Genomic DNA, 27788 nt, shown 5'->3' with positions numbered 1-27788 from the left:
CAGCCCTGTGTCATACTAGAAATATATCGCCTCAAAGCCATTTTGGATAGCTGTTCTTCCTCTGGGTGACAACTACAAACACAATACTCAGCATTGCAAGATGCCCCCTGTCAGGATTCAAGAAGGATATCTCTGTGCATGCTGTCAAATGAGAATTAGAGGCACACATTGCACAAAAAAGATAATTGCCACCTGAATGCTAGGAATTAACTAGGAAGGAGAATCAAATGAAGTTATTTACACCTGTATAGTCCTCTATTCAGACTTTTTAGTCCCTAACCTTTCCATATGATGGGTCCTTCACCAGTCTCCCTTAAATGAATGCTGTAGGAACAATGTATTCAGCACCAACTTAAACCATCACCGGATAAAAATCAATATTGAAAAGACTAAAATTTAAGTCGAATATATGCATTAGCTCAGTGATTCTCAAACTTGGGTCCTCAGGTGTTATTGGACTTCAACTCCCATAATCCCCAACCAAAGGCCACTGAGGCTGGGGATTATGGGAGTTGAAGTCCAATAACACCTGAGGACCCAAGTTTGAGAATCCCTGCATTAGCTTAAGGAACCATAAATGAGTATCATAATGTGTCCTGGTTTGTGGCTGGGCCATGCAAGGCTGCTTTCCAAATGTGCTCCTCTTGCTCCAGATTCTGGGCTAGTTTTGAGTTCTAACAGTCAGAATGGTTCCTCTGTTCAACACCATTCTGCCTGCACAGCCTAGGCCAGGCATCCAGGCCTCCTACCATCCCTACAGACATGCATTAGATCTTGAAAAAGTCTTTCTCAAACTTGCCCTCCCACTACATATCATAAGGCCCAATTTCATCTCAAGTACTTTTCCTTTTACTGTCATGTAGTAATACCATATCCTGTCTGTACTCTTCCAGTAATGCATACATGCTGAATCTTAGCTTGTGCTTTCTATATTCCCTACCTTCACTCTACCATGTTTCATGGATCTGTGGGGGTTTTTTGGCACACATTTTTGCCTACTCTTTCCATACTAAAAAGAGTGACAGCCCAGCTCACAGGATTGTTTGGGGGGGAAATATGTGAGTGATGCATTCCTGCAAATTGTGTTTGTATTTATTCATCCAGAGGAGTCACTCTCCAAACCATACCACAAATACAAAGTATTGGTGAAAACAGCTTCTCAGATCCACAAGCTAGTGAATAGGCATCCAGGATTCCTGACCATAGGCAAGGGTCTTCATCAATCCCCTCTCTTCCCTCAGATCCTTTTCTGATACACAGGCAGAGGGTTTAGGAGAAAAGCGGGTTTTCTGTCATTTGCACTGCATATGGATATGGTAAGAAACAGTAGAATCCCTCTCCTCCTGCTTGGAAAAGATTCCTGCTGTTTCTTACTTTCTCAAAAATGGCAATAAAAATGAGACCGCTGGGGAAGAGATTGGTTGGATGTCCTTCAGAGGGCTGGAGCACTCGCTGCTGATGAGCCGGCAAGTGGATTTGTAGTTGCCTGTGCATGGCACTTCTTGCATTGATATCTTTGGCTTCTTATGGGCCTTTAATAAGCTCTTCTTCTGTTCCCAGTTCACTTGTGTTTTTTTCATCTGACTCCCAAAGGTTGCTGCCCCCAGGCTCTAGAATGCTATCCCAGTGGTTATTCACTCCTCCGTCTCCATCACAGTTTTTAGAAAACGTGTGAAATCTTGGCTTTTTACCTAGGCTTTTATATGATTGTCTTTACTGCTGCTTCTTTGTATTTTGTATGGTTATCTTATGCTTGTATTTTAAATATTTTTTAGTCCAATCTATGTTTTTATATTTTAGCTTAATATTTTAATTGTGTAATTTTTATAGTCTTGTTTTAATTTTTCTATGTGAACCGCCTTGGGATTTTTTTAATGAAAGGCGGTATACAAATTTAACAATAAATAAATAATAAAGGTTATACCTCTTTGAACAGTGGCTGACATCCTGACTAACAAGGTGCTTGTGGAAAGATATTGCACTAACTTACTTGCATTAAGTCTGGAGCTTGCATTCCAGACTAGTGTTGCGCCATTGCAACCATGATTGTGCAACAGTTGCACAACTTGCAACATCTCTCATCTATTTTACAGGGATCAGTTGCACTCAGTGGCGGATTACTGCAGAGGCAGTATAGGTAGCCGCCTATGACAGCAAAACTTGGGGAGCAGCATCTTGGAGAACAACTTAATTCTGTTTTTTAAAACCTTTAAAAATGCCACTGTGTAGCAGCGGAGGCTCCACCTGCCTCCTAAACCATCACAGGAGCGGAGGTGAGGTTGGGCACTGGAGGACGGGATGAAAGAGGTCTTCACTCAAACCCGGCTTACTCGCAAATGAGGCAGAGCAGGCAATTTGGGGCCTTTGTGCGTGTGTGCAGGGGCCCAAAATCACCCACTTTGCCTCATTTGTGAGTAAGCTAAGCTTGAATGTGGACCTCTTTTGCTGCCGTCTCTGCCGGGATGGCAGATGGCGGCGAAAGAGGTCTTCACTCAAGCTTGGCTTACTCGCAAATGAGGCAGAACAGGTGATTTCAGGCCTCTGTGCATGTGTGCATGTGCACAGAGGCCCGAAATCGTCCGCTCTACTTCATTTGCAGGTAAGCCAGGCTTGAGTGTAGACCTCTTTTGTCTCGTCCTTCAATGCTTGACCTCACCTCTGCTCCTGTGATGGTTTAGGAGGTGGGTGGAACCTCTGCCACTACACAGAGGCATTTTAAAAGGTTTTTTTTTAAAAAAAGAATTAGTTTGCCCTCCCCACAAAGCCCCTTACGTTTGTCCCTGCGGTGGGACATCTTTTGCTGCCTATAAGTGGCAAAAAGATTGATCTGCCGCTGTTTGCACTAGAGCACAATAATGCAGTTCTGCAGTTCCCCATTTTTTAAAGTTCAACTGAATGATCTTGTGGTAGTGCAACTTTGTTAGTGACACCAGTGCTTTGTTAGGAAGGATGTCAGCCAGCCTTTTCTGGCCCTACCTTGGACTTTCAAGCCACTTTTGCTCAGAGTGAATGTTCAAGAAGCTGTAACATGAGCCAGTACTTTTCCATGGTAAAAGAGAGAAGAATGGACTGCCATGCCATTTTAAGGAACTTCTTAGTCCAAAGGTTAAAACCAACATAACATGAAACTCAGAAATATATGAACCAACCTTAGATGCAGGTAACATATCCCAGAACAAAGGTCTCCTTTTACCTCCCTAGGTGTTCTCCCCTTACATCTTTTATTTAAACAAACACAAAAGTGGTAGAACAATAGATCACTTGGCCAAATGGTTTCATTCTTGTTCCCTGTGGCTGCCTAGCTATCCCAATGAGAAGAACAGCAATTTACGTGACCTGCTCTTCTGTGGTTTGCCAGGAAACAAGGCAAGCTCCCACTGGGCCTAGCATAATCCCACTGGGCCTGACATATCCAAAATATCTCTTCTTGCTCTTCTTAGAGCAATGGGTACAAATTCTCAGGCATAAATACCTTGTGTGTGGAGTGTGTGGCATGTTTGCTGTCAAAAGGCACCTAGCTGATTCACAGAATGGGGAAGAAAAAGGCTACAGGCTGTGCACATTTCAGTTTCCCGCTTGGACAGCTCTGTCTTGCTCATTCTTGTCCTTCAAAATATTCTTTCCACCCTCATTGTGGGAGGTTTGCCGTATTTGCATTGCAGGCTGTGACATCCTCCTTCCCCACCCTGATGATGTGCCACCAGCTTCTGAGGTTCCACTCCCATCTTTTCCTTTTGAAAATGCATTCAAGAAGCTTAATGTAAAGTAGTTGAAAATGCCAGAATCATCAGATGCATGTAGGTGATGCTTGTGTAACAGAGAAGGCCTTTGTAAGATGTTTGTCTGATTCTTGCACATGTTGGGAAATCTCATGGCAGAAATTATCTTGGGTTCCACTTCTAGAAGGAAAGTTAGAGTTGTACATGTACTGCAGGCCATGACCACATTGAAGGATATGGGATTACCCTGTGTTGCCCTGTCGACCTCCACGTCTTCTCTGCTAGCATACACAGTCACACCTCCTCTTCAGCCTATCACATTCCACATTTGACTTTACCCGCAATTCACGAAGCAAGTCATTCTGCTTTTGCTGAGCAGACTCATAGTATTCTGGGCCTCTGAGAGAAAATGTAGGACCCACATAGGTCCCACTCTGCCCATCTCTACCCCCCAACTCACATTCTACCTGCTAACTTCCAGTTTCCCTGCTTTGCTTTCTACAGATCAGGGACGAAGTCCATGATTGCCCTTGCTGGTTGGTTTTTGGTAGGAGCCAATTCCTTCGCTTACAGGAACCACTGTCCTTTCTAGAAAACCTATTCAAATGTTCATTGTCTGAGATAACATTACCCTCTGCATGATTATTGGGATTATAGTGGAGCCAAGATCTGGCTTCAGATCTTGTCCAAAAAAGTATTAGTGCTAATACTTTTGTCCAAAAACGTGTTAGTGCTACTCAGTTTTCATGTGGGGAGTTACAGGATGACTTCACAAACAAAGGCATTGTGAGGGATTGTGCTTAAAGGGTGGAATATTAAATCTATTCAGTAATAAGGCCCTCCCATTGCCAACACTCTGAATGAGGGAGAGAGGGAGCAAATCTCCATTGCTAGGCAACCAGGCCAATATTCCCTGCCTTGCAATGCTGCATTGACTGTCTCATTGTCTGCTGGGCCGTGCAGTAAGATTTCTGTCCCAATCTCGTTTTTATGGAGGATTGTTGTGGAGGAGCTTCAGCAGATACGCCAGCTGTGTCCATTTCTTGAGATAAACAAACTCAGAATGGTGGTAAATTTGCTGGTCACCTCCAGACTTGATTACTGCAATGAGCTCTATGTGGGACTGCCTTTGTATGATGTAGTCCAGAAACTGCAGTTGGTCCAGAATGTGGCGTCCAGGTTGCTCTCTGGGTCATCTTGGAGAGACCATATCACTCCAGTACTGAGAGAGTGACACTGCCTGCTGATACATTTCCGGGCAAAATGCAAGGTGCTGGTTATAACCTATAAAGCCTTAAACAGCTTAGGCCCTGGGTATTTAAGAGAATGTCATCTTTGCTACGAACCCCACTGCCCATTGAGTTAATCAGGGGAGGTTCATCTGCAGTTGCCACTGGCTTGTCTGGTGGCTACTTAGGGCCTGCTCTATTGCTTCCCCGAGGCTCTAGAATGCTCTCCCTGCCAAAATAAGAGCCTCCCCATCTCTGACAACTTTTTAAAAGTCAGTCAAGACGTATTAGTTCACCCAGGCTTTTAATTAGATACTGTTTTGATAGTTTTTAACATTGTTTAAGTTTAAAATTATTGTGATTTTATCCTTTTTATTTGTTGTAATCTGTATTTTATTGTGAGAGTCTTTTTATCCTTTTTTATCTTTTTATGGATGGAGTGGGATGGTGGAGTGTCTACTCAGGTGCCTTGACAACAGTAATACTGTAGGGCTGTCCTTACAATTCTAGTTATGGTAGGAGACAGTCGTACCTAAGTTTGAGAGCTTTGCATGCTCCTGTTTTCTGATTGTGAGTAAAAAGCAAGGCAGGAGCGGGAAGTGGTGATCATCTGCTAAGCAGCAGCTGAGTGGGAGCGCTTTTCATGCTACTTTTGTAAAGAGCTGGGTAGAATGGAGTCCTCTGATGGAAAGGGTGTGTGTGCACAGCTCCTGAACTTGGGTAGCACACGTCTCCTACCATTAAATTAGGATTGTGTGAACCAGCCTGTTCTCTCTCCCCTCCCAAAACTGCCCCCTTGCAAATACTTTCACATTTTTTCTCAAAGGGGTACAAAAATGGCTAAGGGGAGAAACATTTCATGTTTGCAAAATGTGCTTTCTGTCTCAGCTCATAAACAGTCATTTCACATCCTATCAAACTTTGTTTTCTCTAGGAGGAGTTACAGACTAATTATGGACATCTACACAGATGAAGTTATATAAATACTTAATATTAATAATAATAATTTAATAATAGCAAACAGGGCAAAGTGGGCCTGGTCACTAGATTCAAGACCCATCTGTTAAGTCCAGTCCATGACCTGGGAGTGAGCCCTCTTTTGTCCTTTTGGTTGTCTCTAAAACCTTCTAGTCTAATAATTTGCTTATAGACCCAGTCACTGACCACCCTTTTGCCTATAAGCCCAGCCACCCTCACCCATCATTTGGTAACTGTTTGGCTGTTTTAAATGCATGTTGCTGTTTTCCTCTGCTAATCACAATGCTGTTCTTTTTCCAATGAAGCTTTGACAGTGAGATTCATTACCAGGCGATTTATTGGGGATTATGATCCTACTCTCGGTAAGTCTGGCATCTTGCTTACTTATGTTGTGGCACTTCAGGATGTTGGTAGATATCTAACTAGTATACTTACATATGTTTTTAAAAAAAGATCCTCTAGTTCATGAAAACCATGGCTAAGATGTGACTGGATGATGATAAAGTGATGGCATAATGCTTGAGTTTCATTGGAATTCTGCAAATAAACCTTCACTATTTGCTCACAACTCACTTGTTATCTTGCCTCATTTCCTAAATAGACACATTTCAGAAATCATTTTGAGTGCCTCAGTCTAGCAGAATTCAGATGGGATGCATTTTTATTATTTGCTAATAAGCTTAATGTGACCTCTGAAAATACTGCCCCTTTACTATATCCCAGAATGCCTACATTGCCTGCTGTGCTCTGATCATTTTTTAAATGTAGGTTATGTAAACATTTTCATTTAGCCTAGGGCTTGGACGTTTATCTGCAAGGGATTCTATCCTCCCCCCACACTTCATTTGGGAATAGATTATGGAACATTAGGCTCAATATCCATTGTGTCCTACTTTCCCCCATTTTTGTTTTCCTTCTCTCTTATGACTGGAGAGGTCTTCTGCCCAGCACAAAAGCAAGAGTTGTTTTTCTCCTGAGAGCTCTACAGAGGAGGCACATAGATCTGTCTGTGCCCCTGAAGGATTGCCTTTTCAACAAGGCAAGAAAGTCTACTCTGGAGAGGGCAGGAGGTTGGTAATATTGATTTGTGAAACAACCCTTGAAGAAGAGGTATGGTGCCGTAACTACCAAGTTAGCATGGTGTCCTGCAGCCCCCAGTAAGACTACTTTTTAAAAAATGGTTTTCAACAGCAAAGGGATCTTTCAGCCAGTTGTATACGAATGGATTTTCAGTTGTGGCTATATCCTTTCCTCCCATGGCTCGAACAATAGCTGGGGGAGGGATTATTTCAATCAGGAAAACAACATATAGGGAAATGGTCACACTGCCACAGCACCAATCGGATTTGAGTCCCCTCATTGCTGCTTTGATCTTTTTAAAATGCTGTGGGCAACCCTGTTCATGGATCTTGATCCTCACTTATTCTCACAGTTTCCTGTTGATCAAGAACAAGATATCATCCTTAAAGGCATAGAAACAAAAGCAAAAATGTACATGACCTCATATTTAATCACTCTACCAGGGGTCTCAAACTGTGGCCTTCCAGCTGTAGACTATAACTCCCATCATCCCTAGTCACAATGGCCAGTAGCAATGGATGATGGGAGTTGTAGGCCAGCATCTGCAGAAGAGCTACAATTGGAGACCCCTGCTCCAGCTAAAGAGACATTTACTTTTGCATGGGATGAATAAGCTTACTTAAGTTTCAGTAGATACAGATTCCATGGTCCACATTTCAGGACAGAAACCAGTAAGGCAGTCCTGATTACCTAGAGAGCACAGAATTTGCCCAGTGGGGTGATGACAGTTCTTAAGGGTTAGCCAGTTTATCCTTCTGTAAAAATAAACTGTGAAAATTTATATGTCAGTGTTGGAACCAATTTATGTTACAGCCAGGGAGTGCCATGGAAGTGCCATTTGCATGTCTGATAGTCATTATTTCCACAATGTGGAATTTGGAAAAGTTAGACTTGCTTGTTTTAAGCCTTAAGTGGGGTGTGATCACTTTGGGGCATCTCCAGCCTTTACCTTCCAGTAAAACAAAAGCAAAAATGGAGGGGAGTTTTCTCCCTTCCACTCTTACTTTCTTCTTTGTGGGCTGTCTGAATGGATTCACTCGAAGGTCTTGTTTTTTTTTTCCATTTAAAAACTCAAATTTGAATTTATAATACGATAAAATGGTGATGATATATGCAACCCTACTCCAGACAAGATTTAAGACCTCTTTTAATGTGTAGATAAAACAAATATCTTACAAACTCGAGCAGATGTGTTTCAGTGTTAAAACATCATTGTCAATGCTCTATCTCAAACAACAGAAGACTCTTAAAACTAAACACAGCAACTGAAGCTAAATAACCAATCCAAGAACAGGAAGGAGGAGATGACTCTACAGAACAAATTTTAACCCTTTTATAGACCAATACATTTCATTCCATCTTTCTTCTGCAACATTAATAGTTGGTTGCAGCTGTTCAGTATACATGGCCTCTTTTATCTTATGCTTTACTGTATTCCCTTCAATAGCCAAAATAAACATCTTTGTTTGTACTTCCTTCGTGTTTTTCTTCCATATGCTTTGCCCAGGGTTTAAATCGGTTTTTATTATGTTGCATGTCTGTCAAATGCTCTTTATACCTTTTTAACAGGGGTCTCCCTCTCTCCCCTAATCTCTGGCTATTGAAGGGGAAACCTGCCCCAATCCCATAAACAATAAGCAAACCAAACAAAAGATCAAGGTAACAAACCAAATTCTATCCACAACTCCTTTTTCCCTTCAGCACATCAGGAATTCTGTCAAATATATACAAAATTTATGCAGAACAAACAATAAAATAATGTAAATATGTAAATATGATAAGGTCTTAGTCCAACACTCTAAGCACAATACCACACTCAGACATGGTGTTCTAACTGAGAAAATAGGGTGATTTAGCTATAATCACTATGAAAGTGAATTTAAAATCTATTTTTCCTCAGATAGGACATGTGAGAATACAGGAGGACCTTGTTAATCGTGGACCAGCTCTCGTGGTTTCGCATATCCGCAGCCGGGTAATTAGCACCCGACCTTGGTATATGTGGAAACATGGGAGGAGGGTTAAATCTGTGGGCCGGGATGGCCGGAAATGACCTTGGAGGTCATTTCCAGCTGCCATTTTGTGTTTGGGAACCATTTTAAGTCTTATTTAGTTGAAAAACATGGGGGGGAAAACTATTTTTAGCTGCTTTTTGGCCCCCTGGATGCCCTGGACCACTCTGCAGCGTGGTAGAGCACTTTTGGAGGTGGTTGGGGGGGGGGGACAGGGGCAAAAACCATGATTTTCAGCCATTTTGGGCAGTCTTGGAACCTAACCCCCTGATTCCCATAGACCTAATGCCCCGTTATTCGTGGATTCACTATCTGCAGCCCCCCCCCAAATGGAACCCCCACAAATAACAGGGTTCTCCTGTACATGCAAGTCTTATTCTCAGTTGTATTCTGGGAAGTGTGATTATCATCTTGTCTCTCTTAGCCATTGAAGAAGACTATTGGTCCATACATATTTGGCTATAAGAATTACCTGTTGGATGCATGTGAAGTTCTTTTGATACTCTGGTGATTTGCAATATCGTGTGTTAAATATGTACACAAGATAGCAATTTGTTCTATATTTCTAATGTTTTTAGTTGTTTTACATCCAATTGCAGCTTTTTATCTGGCAGTGTGATCTATATTCATATTATATATATATTATATTTACACACACAGAGAGAGTATTTTGTTGCTTTTTCTGAATACATTTTGTATGCATTTGATTTGTTACATTGTCCTCCTGATGCATCCTTCCTCTCCAGCCCTTGCCAATGTATTCGAAATTCTGCCCAAGCCCATATTCTGCAAGTAGAATAATTTCAGAAAAGCAAGCTAACTGGTGGCAATATACACCATTCATTCTGGTTACAGAATTTGCATTCTCTCATTGCACATTTGCATAGAAATCTTTACACTTCAATTCTAGTAAGCGTAATGAGGGACTAAAACAGTGATAAGACAAAATGTGCTCCAGAACAGCAGTAGCAGCAGAAACCCTCCCCCCACCTTTGAAATAGATTATCTTGAGATTATGCTGCTAGGTCTGTCTAGTCTTAGAGGAAGATAGCAGAGCAAAGGGCTGTGGGCTGGAGGCATCCTGGTTTGTTACTGAAGAGGCCCTCCTTTTCAAAGCATTTCCCTGTTTTGCACTTTTGAAAAACAACTCTATGCTTTTTATTCTTGGTCACAGAATGAACGATGAATAAAACAGAGTGATACAATTTCTCCGTGGGCTTAAGAGAAGGGCGGGGAGGGGGCTCGGAGAACCTGAGTTCACAGTTTCTTTTGACAGATGGGCCGGATGGCGAGGAGAATGTTGCCAAAGGTAGACAATGTGATTGGCCTGTATTTGGTAGTTCCTCTCCTTTAATCCGCCATGCATATAGACAAGCTCCATTATATCAGCACCTAGATCTTGAGAAACAGAAGAATGCCCTTGGGGCCATGATGAGTTAACAAGACTTGTTGGAACCCAGTCATTTCAAAGTCGGAGGACGTGTGGGAGTCAGAAACGAGAACAGAGTGTTTGGGAGGAAAGATGTCACTGTGCGCTGTGCAGAGCTGCCCTTCAGGGCATCTTTTGTTCAGTAGGTGGGTTTTCTGCCTTTCTTGGCCTGAGTCCAGACAGGACCTCACTTCACAGAGCAATTGACGTGCTTTCATTTTAATTCACTGGCAACCATCTCTTTACCTCCACTGACTCCCAGGATTGCTCCTCTCAGACTTTCAACTGTCACTGCTAAAAGGAAGCTATTGAAGCAGTCAGAATGGGGCAGTATTTGTGGCTGCAGTCACAGCTGATGCACTGGGCGGCCAGTTGTTTGTCGTGGCTGAGGATGTGGGATGAGGACCCATGAGTCAGCAAGCACCCACACCACCACACCACCACCTGCCTGTGCCATTTGCTTTCTCCATCCTGGGTTCACCTTCTGGACCCCATGCATCTTGTCCTCCTTTCCTTCTACATTCCAGGATTGTTCCAGTGTATCCTCTTTCTGTCACCCTACTAAACCACCTGTGTTTCCATACCCAGCCTCCAGCACCTTCATTCTCAGAAGACTTTGAAGTGAGATGATGTGCAGGAAGGTTCCCATAATAGGCTGCATATGATATTTGCAGGTGGACCCAGGAATACAGAGGAATAAAGAAGACAGTGGGGCTATTCAGACAATCAGCAAAAATCAGGCTAGGAGAGCCTAGCCCGATTTTTGCCGATTGTAAGAACCACTGGGCTCGCAGCCAAGCTCGGTGGTTCTAGAGCAGGTAACCCACTCAAGAACCCCTGCTTTAAAACCAGGTTTGCGGAGCAAGTCCTCCACAAACCTGGTTTTAATTGTTGTGAGTAGCTGCGGCACGCCTTTGCGCTGCTCCTACTCATGAGTAGACCCCAGAGGGGAGGCGAAAAGCCACCTCCCAGCTCCGGGGGTCTCCCCAGTATGCCCTGCATGCTTGCGCAGGGCATACTTGGGCTTCTGGGGGCTGCATGGCCCCCGAGCTCCCCAGCCCCCACCGGCTCCGTCTCAGAGCCGGCAATAGTGTGGGTGGCCGATCCAGCTGCCCAGGGCTCCCTCCCCACTCGTGAGCGAGGAGAGGGGACTTAGCCCACTCTTCCCGCTCACTGCCCCAAACCGGGTCTCACGGATCATGAGACCCGGTCCAGTGGCTAACATCTGGACTAATGCTTTGATAGTGCAGTGATCAAGGTTGCAAACGCACACACATGAAGGTTGCATAGCTGTGTGGATGCCCATAGCTCAATAATTCCTTGCATTCTTGGTCAGTTTGTGTAAGCTTCCTGCTTGTGCAGCGGAACATGGTGTGGATGTCTACTTCTGTTTCTTGTTGTGCAAGCACATGCTGACGTGCTACTGCAACTCTTGTCTGGAATGCCAAATTCCCAGCTTAGCACAACTAGCTAGTGCAAAAGCCTTGCACTAGTGCAATATGTTTGTGCAAGCCCAATGCTAGACTGGATGGCAGCCAATCTCATTTCACATGCTGTTAATTGAGTTTTAAAAATTATTTCAAGTTAAGACTGAAATTTGCTTTGTGCAGATATCAAAGGAGCTTTCATCCCTGTTTCTTTTCCACAGAGATGATTTACAGGCACACAGCTGTCATCGATGGCGAGATGGTGCATTTTGAAATCCTTGACACAGCAGGACAGGTACAGTTATGGTTTAGCAGATGGAATGACATAAACAGTTGTGCCAAAAGGCAGAGTAACCTCTTATTCTTCGTTGGTGATTGCTCATGGTCCTGTGTGTGTTCAACACGCAGAAACCACATTATGGATTTTCTTTTTGTGCTGCTGGTTTCTATTTTCTCTTTCTTTTTTGTGCTGCTGATCTAAGGCTTGACAGGTATAAACTTACAGGGTTGGCAAATATGTCGGGACTGTGGAACTGAAGTGGAGTGAGAAATTGAGACCAAGCGGAAAAGAAATAGGAATTGCGTGTGTGTGTGTGTGTGTGTGTGTGTGTGTGTGTGTGTGTGTGTATGTGCTTGCTTGGTTGCATACATGCATTCTGGGGATGTGAGACTAGGCTGCAATTTAAAAGTGAAAAGCTTCATCTTTATGTTACAGAAAGACAAGGAGACTATTCTCACAATGGGAAAAAACTGGGCTAAAGGAGCCTAGCCTGGTTTTCTCTCATCATGAGAACCAGTGGGCTTGCAGGCAAGCTTGGTGGTTCTCTGGTGACTAGCCTGCCAAAGAGGCCATCCTCTTAAACGGAGTTAGCGGAGAGAGTGCTCTGCTAATCCCATTTTCCCGATCGTGAGTTGCCATGGAGCAGCACTGCACCACAGTGACTCATGAGGAGACCCCCGCTGGGAGGCTAAAATGAGCCTCCCAGTGTCGGGGGTCTCCCCAGCACTCACGCGGGGCATCCTGGGACTTCCAGGGGCCAGGTGGCCCCCGATCCCTGCAGTCCCTACCAGCTCCATGACAGAGCCAGTAGTCGTGTGGGCGGCCGATTCAGCTGCTCGTTTGTGGGGAGAGTGGGCTAAGCCCGCTCTCCCTGCAGAACCCTTCCCGGCTCTACACAAGGATTGTGTGTAGAGCCTCAACATGTCATTGCAGGAGTTAGGGGTGGAAAGATTCAGAGGACAGATGCCAAGGACTGAGATGAAAGTTTGTCTTGATGCTACAGGAAAGCACAAAGTTAGTCTCACTGAAATCAATAGGAACTTAAGTTAGTCATGATTAACTTGTCTAATTTATTTCAGTGATTCGGACCATGTGATAGTGTCTGTGGAGCACACAGAACCCTTGGAAAGTTCTATATAAATGTCAAGTAGTATTATCATGAACTAGTAACTGATTGCCAAAACACTGATGAATAACTGAAAGCATTCTTGGCATAGAAAAGAATACTGTTCTCTCAGAGTTTGGAGAGTGGTGCAGAGAGAGTCCTATGGTGACAGCCAATGTAGTGGTGGTCTGTGACAAGAGAGGCCTGGGTTCATATCCCTGTTCAGCCATGAAACTCATCAGGTGACTTTAGTCTCTCTGTCAACCTAACCCACCTAACAGGGCTATTATGATGATAAAAGGGAGGACCATGCTCACAGTCCTAAGCTGCTTGAAGGAAAGGCAGGATAAAAATGTAACAAATACTAAAAATCACATGTAACATTTTGCAGACTAATGAACTAAAAATCAGAGGAACTTGTACCTCTGTTCCAAACACAGTTGCCAATATGACTGGCAGCTCTCCATCGATAGTGGGGGCTGCTGTGCGACTTAAAAGGCAACCGTGATGCTGTGTTGATAGAAATGATTTAGACCACTTCTGGGCAGCAGCAAAACACTCCTGTCAATTGTTTCCAGTGGAAGGAGCGCTGCAGTGCTACCCAGAAGTGGTTTTAAGGCATTCTGCAACAGCCCTGTTGCTACACTATCAGGGCTGCCTTTTAAGTTGTGCCAGGTACCCACCATTGATGGAGAGCTGCCTGTCAGATTGGCCACCTCTTCCAAAGGAAGTACCAATAATTTCAGTTTCAAAGTAAAAGTGTGTTGGGCCATAAAAGCTATGGAAGTTGTAATAAATTGGCTGTATTGCACTCAGTTTCTGACCTACCTTCCGGCTTTGTAAATACTATCAGTTGAATTAAATATAGCAAAGAATATTGAGCCACCTCAAACACTAACAGAGTTATTGTAGCCTAAACATTTGTGGGCGAGAACTATGAGAGTAGGCTCTAGTCAATGAAAGCTTATGCCATGAGCAATCTGTTGGTCTTCAAGATACCACCACCACCAAAACTCTTTGTTACTTTTGCTATAACAGATGAACACAACTCCCCCTCTGGAATTTCAGTCTAAATATCTAAGCTGCAGTGAACAGTTAAGCAGTTGTTGTGTTTCACCACAGAATGAGCCTATAATTTCAGTCCCTCTGAGGGCCAAGCAGGATGTTCAGCAGCAGATCAAATCTGGGAACCAGGGAGTAGCAGGGAAAGCATTATTTGCAATGGGGAAGTGCTGAGTAGAAAGGGAGGACTTAACCATTCCCCCACCCACCACGATTCCCTTCATCACCATTCTCCTAGCTGCTTTCTTCCATGATGAGGCAAGCACATGAACAGAACCAGTACTGAAGGAAAAGCAGCAGTTGAAATGGGGGTTACAGGGGGAGCAGTGGTGGATGGGGGGGGAGATCAAAGGTTCCTCTTCTGCCCACTGAGACAAGATATTTGGCCATCCAACACTGTGAGCACATCCTTTCGCCTCCGACCTCTTTGCAGTTGGACCAAATCTCTAGTTCAGAGATTCCCAACCTTGGGGACCTCTGCTCTAGTTTGAGATTCTCTCTCTCCCTCTCCCTCTCTCCTTATATCTCTTCATGTTAATGTTCTAGATCCTTGGCCGCCCTCACTAGTGAGATATACTGAGCTGTCGGCAGAAGAAGCTGCCTTGATTACACTGATTTGTCCTTTTATCCTAGGAGGAAGACTCTCTACAAATTGAAGAGAAGATCAAGTGGGGAGATGGTTTTGTGGTGGTGTACTCTGTTACTGACAGATGTAGCTTTGATGAAGTCATGCGACTCTGTTTCCTTATCAACCACATCCATTCCAGCCCAAAGCGGAGCAGTGGGAGTGAACAGCCACCAGTGGTGATTGTTGGAAACAAGAAAGACCTGCAGTTTGACCGGATGGTGTCCTCTGAGGATGGGGAGAACCTCTCCAAGGCCCTGAAGCATCCTTTCTATGAGATCTCTACCAGGGACAACTATGAGGAGACTGTTACCATTTTCAACACCTTGTACAATGAGCTGATGAAGCAAGGACATTTTTCCCCAGGGTCCTTCAAGAGGCGAACGGTGTCTAAATTAATAGAAAAGATCCCAAAGATGCATGCCAACTCGACTCCGGCCACAAGTGGCAGGAGCCTGAGCTTCAATTCTTTCAGAGACTACATCCCAGAGTGAACTTTGGCACAGGCAATGTGCAGTGCTGAATGATGCATGGAGGGACCAGATGAAGCTAGCAAGGGCTGCAGAGCTGGGAACACTGCAAGTCCAGAGGCCTGTACATAGTTAGGAAAGGGTTTTTTCCCCTACCCACCTCTAACACAGGAAGTCAGAGGGAGATCCTGGGCTGATTAAGAGCAAGGGGCTAGCAGTGCAATCGCTATATGAGAATCTGCTGGATCAGATCACATGTCCAGCTAGTCCAGGTTCCTGTTTCCCACAGTGGTCAGCTAGATGGTTTCAGGAAGCCCACAAGCAGGGCATGAGGGAAGAAGGCCCCCCTGCACTGTTTGCCCTCCCAGCAATTTGAATTCTGTAGCATATTGCCCATTTTGCCATCACAGTTAGTAGCTACTGATGGACCTGTCCTCCACAAATGTGTCTAATCCCCTTTTAAAGGCATGTGAGCTGGTAAACCATCTCCACATCTTGTGGCCGCAAATTCCATAAATATACCGGGTGCATGCAATTTTCTCCTTGTATGATTGGCCTTATAAATTGTGGCTGGTGGGCAACTGGGAAATTACATTTGCTTAGGTGGCCTCTTTGCACTATACTTCCACTGGGCCCAAATATTGAACCACTTGATGAGGCCAAGGAATGAAGAAAAATTAGATGTCCTTGCAGGTCAGAACATGAGTGTTGAGCTCAACAACAGCTCAGGCCTTGTTGAGTATCCGCATCTCTTATTCTACATATAGTTGTGAAGAAAGGTTTATTAAGACTTCCTCTCATCTTTCTGACTCTGGCTAGTAGGTTGCTGATCCCTCCCCTCCATCAGTACAGTATTCACAACTACTAGAACTTTATGCATCTAACCCCCTCCATTCTGGATCAAGCTAACTGGCTCACTAGCAACTGATGCAATAATATCTTACTTGTCCAGCTAAACTAAAGGACATACAACCACAGATGTTTAGCGTTGGCAGGGACCTTGGAGGTCTTCTAGTCCAACCCTCTGCTTAGAGAAAGAAACCATCACAGCATCCCTGACACATGGCCATCCAGCCCGTTTGGAACACTGGATATTTTCTTGATTAAAGGTCTGGATGATGGGGAGTACCATTTCATGGCTGGCCTGCTAATGAGGCAAGGTGGGGCAGCCACCTCAGGTGGCAGATTGGCTGCCTCTACTATACCTGCCACTTCTGGCCACCTTTCTTGGCCCACTAATCCTCCAAACCTGTCCCAGTGGCTGTGTCGCATGTGCGCCACCCCCCACCCCCCTTGTCATCTTCCTGCTTCTCCCTCTGTCCTGCCCTTCCTTTCGAAAAGGCAGAGGATGCGGACATTGGAGTGGCAGAAAGTCACTCAAGACACTTCCTGCTCTCGGACTTGCCTGTGTCTTTTCAAAAGGCAGGGTGTGAGGTGACTGGGATGGAGGAAAGATTAGGGCAAGGATGATGACAACCATGTACCCCACCAAAAGAGAAGTGGAGGGGAATTGAGGGGGAGGAGGATTGGTGGCAGGGGAGGCAAGTGAGATCAGTGGAGGGGTTGAGAGCGATCAGCAGGAGGAGGTGGGAGGAATATAGTGCATGGTATACTTTGCATTTCACATGGATAGTAGGTATGGGAAATGGGCAGGAGATGGGGCAGTGGCTCATCACACCACCTTAGGTGTTGGGGAGGCATGGCTTGGCTGCACCAAATTCACAGGTTTATAATGACACAAGACTTCATGGGGTGGGGGGCAAATAATTCAGAGAATGGGGAAGTCCACAGAATAGTAGAGCTAAAGTGACCAAAAAGGCATCAAGTCAGTCCCCTGCTATGGTGTCACAATTTCCTCCTCTTCAAATGTTGTATCCATCTTGCTGATTTACTGTCCTTTAGCTAACTGGAGAAGCCGTGGAATGAACTGGAGACCACCTGCATGCAAGGCATATGTCTGCCACTGACCTATTACCCCTCCCAAACTACATATTTCATCGCATCCATTGTGCTAATTTACTTTTCAAGGGCTCCTCAATGCTTGCTAACCTGGGAGGAGTGATGCCTGACTCACCAGCTCAGTCCAGTCCACCAAGACTTTTGCACCATCTCTCAACATTGCGCGCCAGCCTTCTGCTTGCCACCCACTTGCTTCGCAGCGTGGTATGCATGACTTCTGTGTGGGCAACACAAATACACTCCTTGTGTCTCTTAACATGCAGATCTTGTACATGGAAGGATGCTCCTTATTTCTATCGGGAACAATCAGAGCCATTTGTGTTTTCTCTGGCACTTGATCAAAACACAAGGACCATGTTTTGTGTGTGTCCCCCACCCCCCAATGGTAGTAAAAGGAACTGCCTTCATGTCTAAAAAGGCAGCTTCTTTTTGAAGCTTAGTCCATTTTCAAATCGGAGTTAGATGTGTTTGTTCACTTTTCTTGCTCTGAAGCTGTGTGGCTTCAAAATTACATTTTGTGCTGTACAAGTCTATTATCTTCTGTTGTTGCATAAAAGCTGTACGCATGCAGGGGAAATAAGCATATTGTATAGGAAGCAGAATCTATTTACACAAAAAAGGACAGTTAAGAGTACAGATTTTACACCCTGGGAGACACAAAGGTATGATGGGATTTATTTATTTTTTACTAAAAGAGAGAGAGAGAGAGAGAAACACAAATATGTGAAGGCCTGGACCAGATGGTCCTGGAGATGTGTGACTGCCACCAGGGCAGCAGCCTTGTAACCTTTTCCTCTGGTAACATCTGATAAAACAAAATGCATTATGTAATACTACCATATCCCAAGTTTCCCTGCCCATGCTCAAGCTCACTGGTTGCTGCCTGCAGAAGCATGGAAACTCAAGAGTGTGATGACAGCACATCCTGTTTTGTTTTATGGGGAGGGGATGGAGAAAATGAAGCATGCCGTCAACATATGGCTTCCGTGGCATCCAGTTCTAGCCCAAAATGGAGGGATCTACAGTTCCAGCAGTCTTTCAGCTTCTGTCTAGATTTTCCCATGCTATGTGATACCAACATTTGACTATGTAGCTGTTGCCCAGTAATCCTCCTACCCCAGGGCTAGAAAACAACTGGGATGTGAGAAAATGTTCCTAAGATCAGTTAATGTGGATTGACTGATTAGTTAATTGTCATGTAATTTTAATTACTGTTTTATTCACAGCAATGGAGAGATTGTACCCTGACAAAAGTGTGGAATATAACTTCTTTCCAAAGAACATTTCAGGAATGGACAAGAATTGTGTCTTTGACAATTGAGGGGAATTAGAATGTGCTAAAATAGTCCAGAGCTGAGAGAGTACTGACTATCAAGGGATACTCCCTAGGGCATGGCAGCAGGGGCCACTTATCCTGTCCTCAGTGGACTGGTAAATTCTGTGGTATCTGCCTGTGGTCCACTCAGGTCTCCTGCCCATCTGTCTTGCAGACTTCCAAGGCCAAAAGCCGCATTTCTGCTAGGAGCAATGCTCGCTTGGTTGTATTGGCCTTTCCAGATACTTCTTGCCACAGCCACACTGAAGTGCCAAGATAGGAGCCCAGAAAGCTCCGGTGCCACCAAGTCCATAGATGAGCAGGGTATGCTACAGAACCGCTGCTGTCATGTCTTCGAACCAGAGCTTGGTAGTGTTGGAACCTTGTTTCTTGAAAGTTACTTCTACGGAATAGGAACATATGAACATAGGAGACTGCCATATACTGAGTCAGACCATTGGTCTATCTAGCTCAGTATTGTCTTCACAGACTGGCAGTGGCTTCTCCAGGGTTGCAGGCAGGAATCTCTCTCAGCCCTATCTTGGAGATGCTGCCAGGGAGGGAACTTGAAACCTTCTGCTCTTCCCAGAGCGGCTTCATCCCCTGAGGGGAAGATCTTGCAGTGCTCACACATCAAGTCTCCCATTCAGATGCAACCAGGGCAGACCCTGCTTAGCTATGGGGACAAGTCATGCTTGCTACCACAAGACCAGCTCTCCTCCTCCAAATGTGAATGTTCGAATGTTACTGCATTTCCGAATGAACACTCTCCGAATGTTACTGCATTTGTCACTGGCCCTCACATGCTTGAATAAGCCAGAGGAACTGACTGGTCCTCTTACTTCCCAAGAGTGACATTTCCATGTGTCATCTTTGACATGTGATTCCTACGCATCTGGGAAACTGCCCTTTGCAAGTTGAAGAGAGTAGCTTCCTGGGCTCCTGGTGAGATGCTGTAGCACCCAACCAAGAATGGGAGGAACTCTCCTGGGAAAAGACAGATACAATTTTGCCCAGGATGTATGTCCCTGTGGTCACGACAGGAAGCCAGCTGTATGGATAGCAGCCTGCAGTGGCTGCTCTCAGCCATGTGGTCTGGCAGAGGCTGGTGACTCTGGGTTGTAAATACTGGAAGTGCTGAGACAGCACATGCAGAGCCCAGAATCTGAGCTGTCTGAACATGCTGTCAGCCTGACAGTAACATTCAAGCTTACCTTGAAGCAAACCTCTACTGTTGTTTTTTTTAATTTCAAAAGGGGGCATTGTCACAGTGAACCCATTTGACAAAATTCTTTCCTTTCATTACTACTGACATCCAAGGTTGTTAAACGTTTTCCTTTGATTTATCTTCTGGCATTTTCAACTTATTTTACCCAATAACAATGCCCTAGATAAAAGCTTGGCCTTTTCCCTCCTCTTAAATTAACGCCATTCAGCTTTGCACTGTGTAGACATCTCTAGGGAACAGATAAATGAAATTAAAACCTCTTCAAAGGGAACCCTTTAAAAGATACAATCATAAATCCAGGGCTCTGTAAAATGGAGGGAAAACTCAGCCAGAGTTGTTTTCTTTCAAGTAGCCTGGCTCTACTGGGTGTGTCACAGCTGTTTTTCAGATAGGCTTTTAAAGTGATTTGCTTGTGTGGTAAAATACTCTATTGTGGGCCATTGTCTCATTTAAGGATCCTTCCATTCTGGGGCAAGTTTTCCAAGCTTATTTGCATTTCCATGGGAGAAAGATGTGACTGTTGATTTGCATTTCCATTGGAGAAAGATGTGACTGTTGGGTCTCTCTCTCTCACACACATACAGACACACAAGCGTTTTCTAGCGGAAAGGGAGTTGTCAAGATTTTGTGTATTCATGAGGATTTTTATTGAAGGCTTGTTCACTGATATGTGTCTTCATCACCTTTTCTTATCCAAGGGGCCAGCAAACACAGTCCCTTAAAGAGCAAATCTATGTACTTGTATTGCTTTATAGAAACACATTACAGTGACTGAAAAGCATAGTATTCCTCCTGATACCATAATTTAATGAATTCTGTTGAACCTGCCATAGACCAAACACTTGCTGGGAAGTGTGCATGCAGTGAAATATAGACTGGAATAATTTTTCTTCAGATGTTGATTCACATAAGATGTTATAAAAAGTAAGCAAATTATTTCCTTTTTCAGCCCTTTATTTAAAACATCTCATAGTCACAAAATTCCACAACAGTAGCACTGAAAGCATCACATCTATGGCAGCATTCACAAATACATATGGATAAACAATGGATTATAATGTAATGTGATGTAACCTGCTAGAAAATCTGGTAATTATATCATCAGAGACAGTCTGGTAAATATTATAAATGCTTCTCTGAGGGAGGGCAGGATGCCTCCTTGTCTTAAAGAGGCTATTATTAGACCACTTTTGAAGAAACCTGCATTGGATCCCTCAGAGTTAGCTAATTACAGACCTGTTTTCCAATCTCCCATGGTTGGGCAAGGTGATTGAGCAGGTGGTAGCCTCTCATCTCCAGGCAGTTTTGGATGATGCAGACCTATCTAGACCTATTTCAAAGTGGCTTCCATGTAGGCTATGGGGTTGAGACTGTCATGGTCACCCTGATGGATGGTCTCCAACTGGCTGTCAACAGAGGGAGTGTGACTCTGCTGATCCTTTTTGATCTCTTGGCAGCTATTGATACCATCGACCATGGTATACTTCTGGAGAGCCTGAGGGAGGTGGGATTGGGTGGCACAGTTTTACAGTGGTTACGTTCCTACCTCTCTGGTAGATTTCAGATGGTGTCACTTGGAGACTGCTGTTCTGCAAAGCGAGAACTAAAGTGTGGAGTCCCACAAGGCTCCAAACTGTCTCCAATGCACTTTAACATCTACATGAAACTGCTAGGAGAGATTATCAAGAGGTTTGGTGCTTGGTGTTATCAATATGCTGATGACACCCAGATTGATTTCTCCATGACAACCTCATCAGGAAATGGCATATCTTCTCTAAATGCCTGCTTGGAGGTTGTAATGGGCTGGATGAGGGATAACAACTGAGATTGAATCCAAATAAGACGGAGGTGCTGACTGTGGGAGGTCAAAGATGGTTCTGCCTGTTCTGGATGGGGTTACACTCCCCCTGGAAGAACAGAAAAATAGCTTTGGAGTGCTCCTGGACCCCAAGCTCTCCCTGGTTTCTCAGGTTGAGGCAGTGGCCAGGAGCACCTTTTATCATTGATATGACAGCTATGTCCATTTCTGGAGGTAAAATACCTTAAAACAGTGGTACATATACTGGTAACCTCTAGACTTGACTACTGTAATGCACTCTATGTGGGGCTGCCTTTGTATGTAATCCAGAAACTACAATTGGTACAGAATGTGGCAGCCACATTGGTCTCTCGGACAACTCAAAGAGACCACTTAACACTGGTTTTAAGGAACTGCAGTGGCTCTTGATATGTTTCCGAGAGAAATACAAAGTGCTGGTTATTACCTATGAAGCCCTTAACGGCTTGGGTCCAGGGTATTTAAGAGAGCACCTCCTTTGTCATGAACCCTGCCACCTGTTATGATCTTCTGGAGAGGTTTGATTATGATTGCCACCGGCTCGTCTGATGGCGACCCAGGACCAGGATTTCTCTCTGTGGCTGCCCCAGGGCTTTGGAATATGCTCCCTGCTGAAATAAGAGCATCTCTTTCTCTGTTTGTTTTCAGGAAGACCCTCAAGACTCACCTGTTCTCAAAGGCTTTTAATTAGAATTAATTTTAATGATTTGTTTTCATCATTGTTTTATGCTACCATTTTTGTTTATGTTTTATGCTACTGTTTTAATTGTTTTGTGTATTTTGATCTGTGCAGATTTTTAAATGTTATTTTAAATTTTGGACATATGATGTACATATTTAAATGATGTATACATATCAGGTGATATACAAATATGATAGATAAATAAATAAATGTCCAGCTGAATTTCAAAATCTGCATTTAAAGGAAGCTACAGGTGGATACCTATGAAATTCCCAATCCTCCAAAGGACTTCTAAAGGTCAGCATTTCGCAGTGCTATATCTTAGGGAGCCACTGAATGAAATCCAGGAGTCAGGAATCGGGAACTAGGACTTGGAGCTGAAAACTGGACACAGTGGATACCATTGTTGCCCAGGCAAAATTCCAGCCTGATCTGTAACCCTTTATAATACTTCAAAAGTACGAGGCAGTAATACAGGTGGGCCTCGATATTCGCGGCTTCAATTCCTACGGTTTCACTTAATCATAGGCCACCTCCCTGAATACCAATCTAATTATTGCGAGGGTAGTTTTGTTTATTCATGGGTTTCTACATGCCTGGTAACTAAATTTTTTCAGTCTCTCATGCTGCCTTTTAAGCCTCCCCATGTGCTAGCTGGGAAGTAGGGAGAGTGGCCATTTAAATTTTAAACTTCCCCGCCCATCAGATACGGGGAGGATTAAAGAGGTGCACAAATGGCTGGGGCACTTTAAGTGCCCCAGCCATTCGTATTGCCTGAATGTGGAACCTAACCCCATTTCCCCCCCGGGAATGTAACCATTGCAATACTAGAAGGCTTCTTGTAGTTAGCCTGGATGGAGTCACTTCAGAACCTAGGAACTCTTCACTATTTTTTCTTAGTGGAGGCCACTTTGACAAAACCCCTTCAGTGTGAGAGCCATTTCCCATTGTGGTGACCTCTGTTCAGTGCTGCATTTTGCTTAGTACTAAGGGAAGTCCTTTAAGTGAAACTGAGTCTTGTCAAGCCCAAGCACCATCTTAGAAGGCACATACAGAATGCTGGGATATTTAGTCCTTCCCACAGCATCCCTCTTAGAGCACTATAAACGATAAAAGCATGGTAATGGCTGAGCAGATAATTCTGAAATTTGGCACAGAGGTAGTGGAGGAGAGCAGGATTATGTGTATTTAAGTTCAAGCTAATCGGTCCATCTAATGATTTTAATGATTTTTTTTAATGCAGTGATTCTCAGATGTGACATTTTTTGCCATGATCCTTGAATGTTGGTGCACTTTTGGCTTAATTAAAAAAAATCATTACAAATCAATGGCTGGACCAATTTGCTTGAAATTAAACACACAGAATCCTGTCATCCTCCACTACCCATTTGCCAAATTACAGAGCTCTCTACCCAGTCATTCTGATACTATGACTTTTTCTCTTATCTCCATAGACCTCTTGGTTTTAAAGAGTATTCTTATGTACCCATGCTGGTTCAAAAGGATCTATCATTTTGCAATAGCATGGGTGCACAAAGACACCTTGTAAAAATAATCAGAATAATTCTGGCTGCAGGGGAGAAATTGCTCGAATTTCAGAAAGCAGCTGCAGCTGCCATTTTGTATTTCCACCACCATTTTACCTTTCAGTTTTAATAATAATTTTAATGATATTTCTGAATTCTATTCAAACCAATATAGGCTTCTGAGTACAGTACAGTGTGTGAAAGCTGCTATGGATTTTGGATTTGTCCATGTGGTGTGTCAGTCCGTTGCACCCGGGGTGGGGGGGGATGACTGGAAGTTCACTGCATGGCACAGGAAACAAGTCTGCCCTGTTAGGAATTGAAAGGGGTAGCAGGTGGAGCCAACACTCCTCAAAGCCTCTCTCAGGCAGGTAGCTACACCTCCACCTCTCACCTTATCCATGAGGTCTATCCATACAGCTCAGCAAAACTCTTGGTGTATCCTGCACTGCTATTTTTAACACTCTCCCAAAGTGCTTGTATTATGTATTAATTCATCATGAAAAAAGCCATTGGCTGTATAAACAACACTTCACTACAAAAGGCTGCTTCTATGGACAGTAAATGCATTCTGAAGTCACCAGGGCAGCTCTGTCTGCCCAATTATTTCAAAAATGAATACTGCTAATAATAAGAAAGAACTTTCAGCCAGAGTGGTGCAATGGTTAGTGTGCTGGGGAAATCCAAGTTCAAATCCCCATTCAGCTATGACATTCATTGGGTGGCTCTGGGATCTCTCATCATAACCTTCCTCCTAGGGCTGTTGAGAGGATAAATGTAACCATGTGCACCATTCTTGGTTACTTGGAGGAAGCACAGGCTACACGTGTAAAAATAAATAAATCTGTATAAGCCACAGGTAAAGCAGAGACCAGCTACAAAAGTGAGCACAAATGCATTCTGAAGTTACAAGGGCAGTTCTGCCTGCCTATTTCAAAAATGCATACATAAATAATAGAAAAAGCACAGGTTTTTCAATGATGCTTGCTGCAGCTATTAACCATCTCCTGTAACTTAGAGGACACCATGGGAAGCAAAGATGCATAGGGGCACCCTCTCCCTACTGCATGCCTGCTGAACAGCTGGGTGCCACTCTCTGCCCACCTTGGGTGCCCACCACTTAACCTGGGTGTCAATCCTAGCCAGCAAAAAATGTTTTTAATAGAGATCACTTCCTTAATCCTTGTGCAATGAACCACAACCTCCAGTGGACATATTAATGTTACAGTTACTGGCCACAATCCAGAGATAAACTTGATTAGCTCTCTGCATAGCAAATAGATTTTAAAAAATATTTTCCTTCTCTACACCACACCCACATGGAATGACACCTGTAATTATTTGAAGAGCAGTTAGGACTCAGAAATCCATGCATTTACTCTAAAAGAACTTTCTGGCTTCTTATGCCACTTTCTAATCTAATCCAGTCTTACAGTTTGCTGTTCTTGCCAATGTTTCATGGCATGTCATTTGGGAATGGGCCATATAATACTTTGCATACAGATCAGATCAGAGAGCAAGGGAGATAAAGAAGAGGTTGCATCCCTCCCCTCCAAACAAACTCCACGAAGCCAGCAAAAGATCAGACTTCCCAAGAGCCAGCCACCCTACCTTCTCTCTAACCAAAAGGATGATTGGATTCTTTTGAGTAGCTAAAAGAAAAAGACTTCCCCTCCCTCTGGGCACTCTGATTGGCTGCCTGAGGAGTCAATCAGCCTAGTCCCTCTCTGATTGGTTCCTAGGACTGCCCAATTTTGCAAAAACAGCATGCTTATTGGCTCCTGCTTCATTAATATTAATATTGTATTGTAAAAGATCTTTTAATATTTTAAATATCAAAGAACAAAAGCTTTTCGTTTGTTCTTTGAGGTTGGAGCTATCATCACTCACCTCACAACAGCATGCTGCAGGCAAGAGCAGCAGGAAACAACTGAGGGAGGCAGTAAAGTAAAGTGTGCCATCAAGTCAATTTCAACTCCTGGAACCCACAGAGCCCTGTGGTTTTCTTTGGTAGAATACAGGATGGTTTTACCATTCCCTCCTCGCACACAGTATGAGCTGATGCTTTTCAGCATCTTCCTATATAGCTGCTGCTCGATATAGTACCAGCGGGGATTCGAACCAGCAACCTTCTGCTTGTAGTCAAGCATTTCCCCACTGTGCCACTTAAGGAAGGAGCCAGTAGGCACTCAGAATGGAGGCAGAGACAACATGGTTGGCTGAGAAATGTAAGGTGAGTGCCACCCACTTCGCCCATAGATAAGATCTGTCCTCGTGTCAATCCCACCCTCATATGAACGCCTCCTACTTTATGCATAGTGAAGCAGGAGTAAATCGCCATTTGGGAAACCTCCTGGAAAGCTGCTTCCATGTATGGGCCTCTTTTGCTGCATCAAGGCAGTAAGGCACCCAATTTTTTTGGTCTCTCATTCATAAGGGTCTGTTTACTACTAGAGGTTACGAAACCAGGCATTTATTCTGAGAGTGATCTGCTGTTGCAAGCTAGGGAGACATCTGAGGTCCCTTGGCTTCATGTATTGGATTTGTTGTCCACTTGATGAATTATAGTCTTCAAGCATGATGACTTGAAGACCAGCTTGCAGTCAGTGATTTGATTTTTGTTCCAGGGGGTTTACATTCCTCTAACTAAATGTTCATGACACGTCTGGCCCCAGAAGTCAGCACAAGAGAGCACAGCCATTCTTATTGAATTATTATTCCTTGCTGGTGCAGGAGAATTTTCAACAGCATATCTTGTTCTATTTGTGATATGGATAACATGACTTACAATTTGGGATGAAAACAGTTATTGCTATGAACAATTGTATGACTAGATTCTCTTCCAAGAATGTGAACAACATTTTCTGGTTTCTTTAACAATGGGAGCCTCTGTTCCACTCTCTGCAAGTGAGATGGTTCTCCTGGGTGTATATATATGGATGTGCATTGTTCACTGTACTATTTGCAGAAGAGAAAGCCCTGATGGGTGCCACATAAAGTTCATCATTGTAGTATCTACACAGATTTCCTTATTTATTCTCATTTTCTGCATGAAGTCTAAACAATCTGTATAGGGTTTCTGGGCAGTTTGGGGTTTCTTGGTTGAAATTTCAGCATTTTTTTCCTAACCCCAATTTCCCACCCTTACAAAAGCAAAGCATTTTTAAAATAATGACATTAGACTCGATTCAGTTTTAAGTAAATCTTGCAGATGACATCATTGGCTCCAGTGGTGACTCTCCTGCCAAATATAGTTACCATTTCACTGACAAGCCTATAAACTATAAGATTGCCTATAAACTAGACCTGAGGGTCCCAACCTTGGGTCCCTCAATGTTGTTGGACTACAACTCCCATCATGCCTAGCCACAATAGCCAAAGTCCATTTTGATGGGAGTTGTAGTTGGGAAACATTGTGGGACTCAAGGTTGGGATCCCTTGCTCTAGTGCAGATATGTGTGTGCAAGAATTTTTTTAAAAATACTTATAGTGGAGATGCAAGTTGCTACATCACCCCGACTGCAGCTTTACATAACCTGTATTTGTCTGGAAAGAGGTTTTCATGCAGATCTGCTCCAGCTCATCAAACTGGGGAACTGTGGCTGACCTGAAAGCTGGTTTGAAATCAATAAGGAACAGATCCAGATAGTCATGGTGGCCATTCCAATGAGCAGAGTAGTGCATTGGGGAACGTTAGGGCCATGTTCCATGGAATGGAGAAAATTCCCTTAAATAATGAAGCAGTGTTTGTTCTCCTTTGGGGAGGAGAAGGATAGGAGAATTTGCCCAACCAAGCATGTGACAGACAATTTATACAAATGTGGT

The 27788-nt window shown here is 43.8% G+C and overlaps 1 protein-coding gene across 1 annotated transcript in view; it reads left to right on the top strand.

The window, feature by feature from the left end:
- LOC128340811 (ras-related and estrogen-regulated growth inhibitor-like) overlaps nt 1–22667 on the top strand; it is a 40701-nt gene extending 18034 nt beyond the window's left edge. Inside the window, exons 2-4 of the mRNA XM_053286532.1 lie at nt 6232–6288; nt 12096–12169; nt 14955–22667. Of these exons, the coding sequence (XP_053142507.1) occupies nt 6232–6288; nt 12096–12169; nt 14955–15440 (617 nt within the window). The 3' untranslated portion in view covers nt 15441–22667. The remainder of the gene's footprint in view (nt 1–6231; nt 6289–12095; nt 12170–14954) is intronic.
- Nucleotides 22668–27788: the final 5121 nt, after the last annotated feature.

Source organism: Hemicordylus capensis, chromosome 1, assembly GCF_027244095.1.
Source record: "Hemicordylus capensis ecotype Gifberg chromosome 1, rHemCap1.1.pri, whole genome shotgun sequence".
NCBI lineage: Eukaryota > Metazoa > Chordata > Lepidosauria > Squamata > Cordylidae > Hemicordylus > Hemicordylus capensis.
Note: the sequence above shows the minus strand (reverse complement) of the source record. Positions and strands in the feature narration are given on the sequence as shown.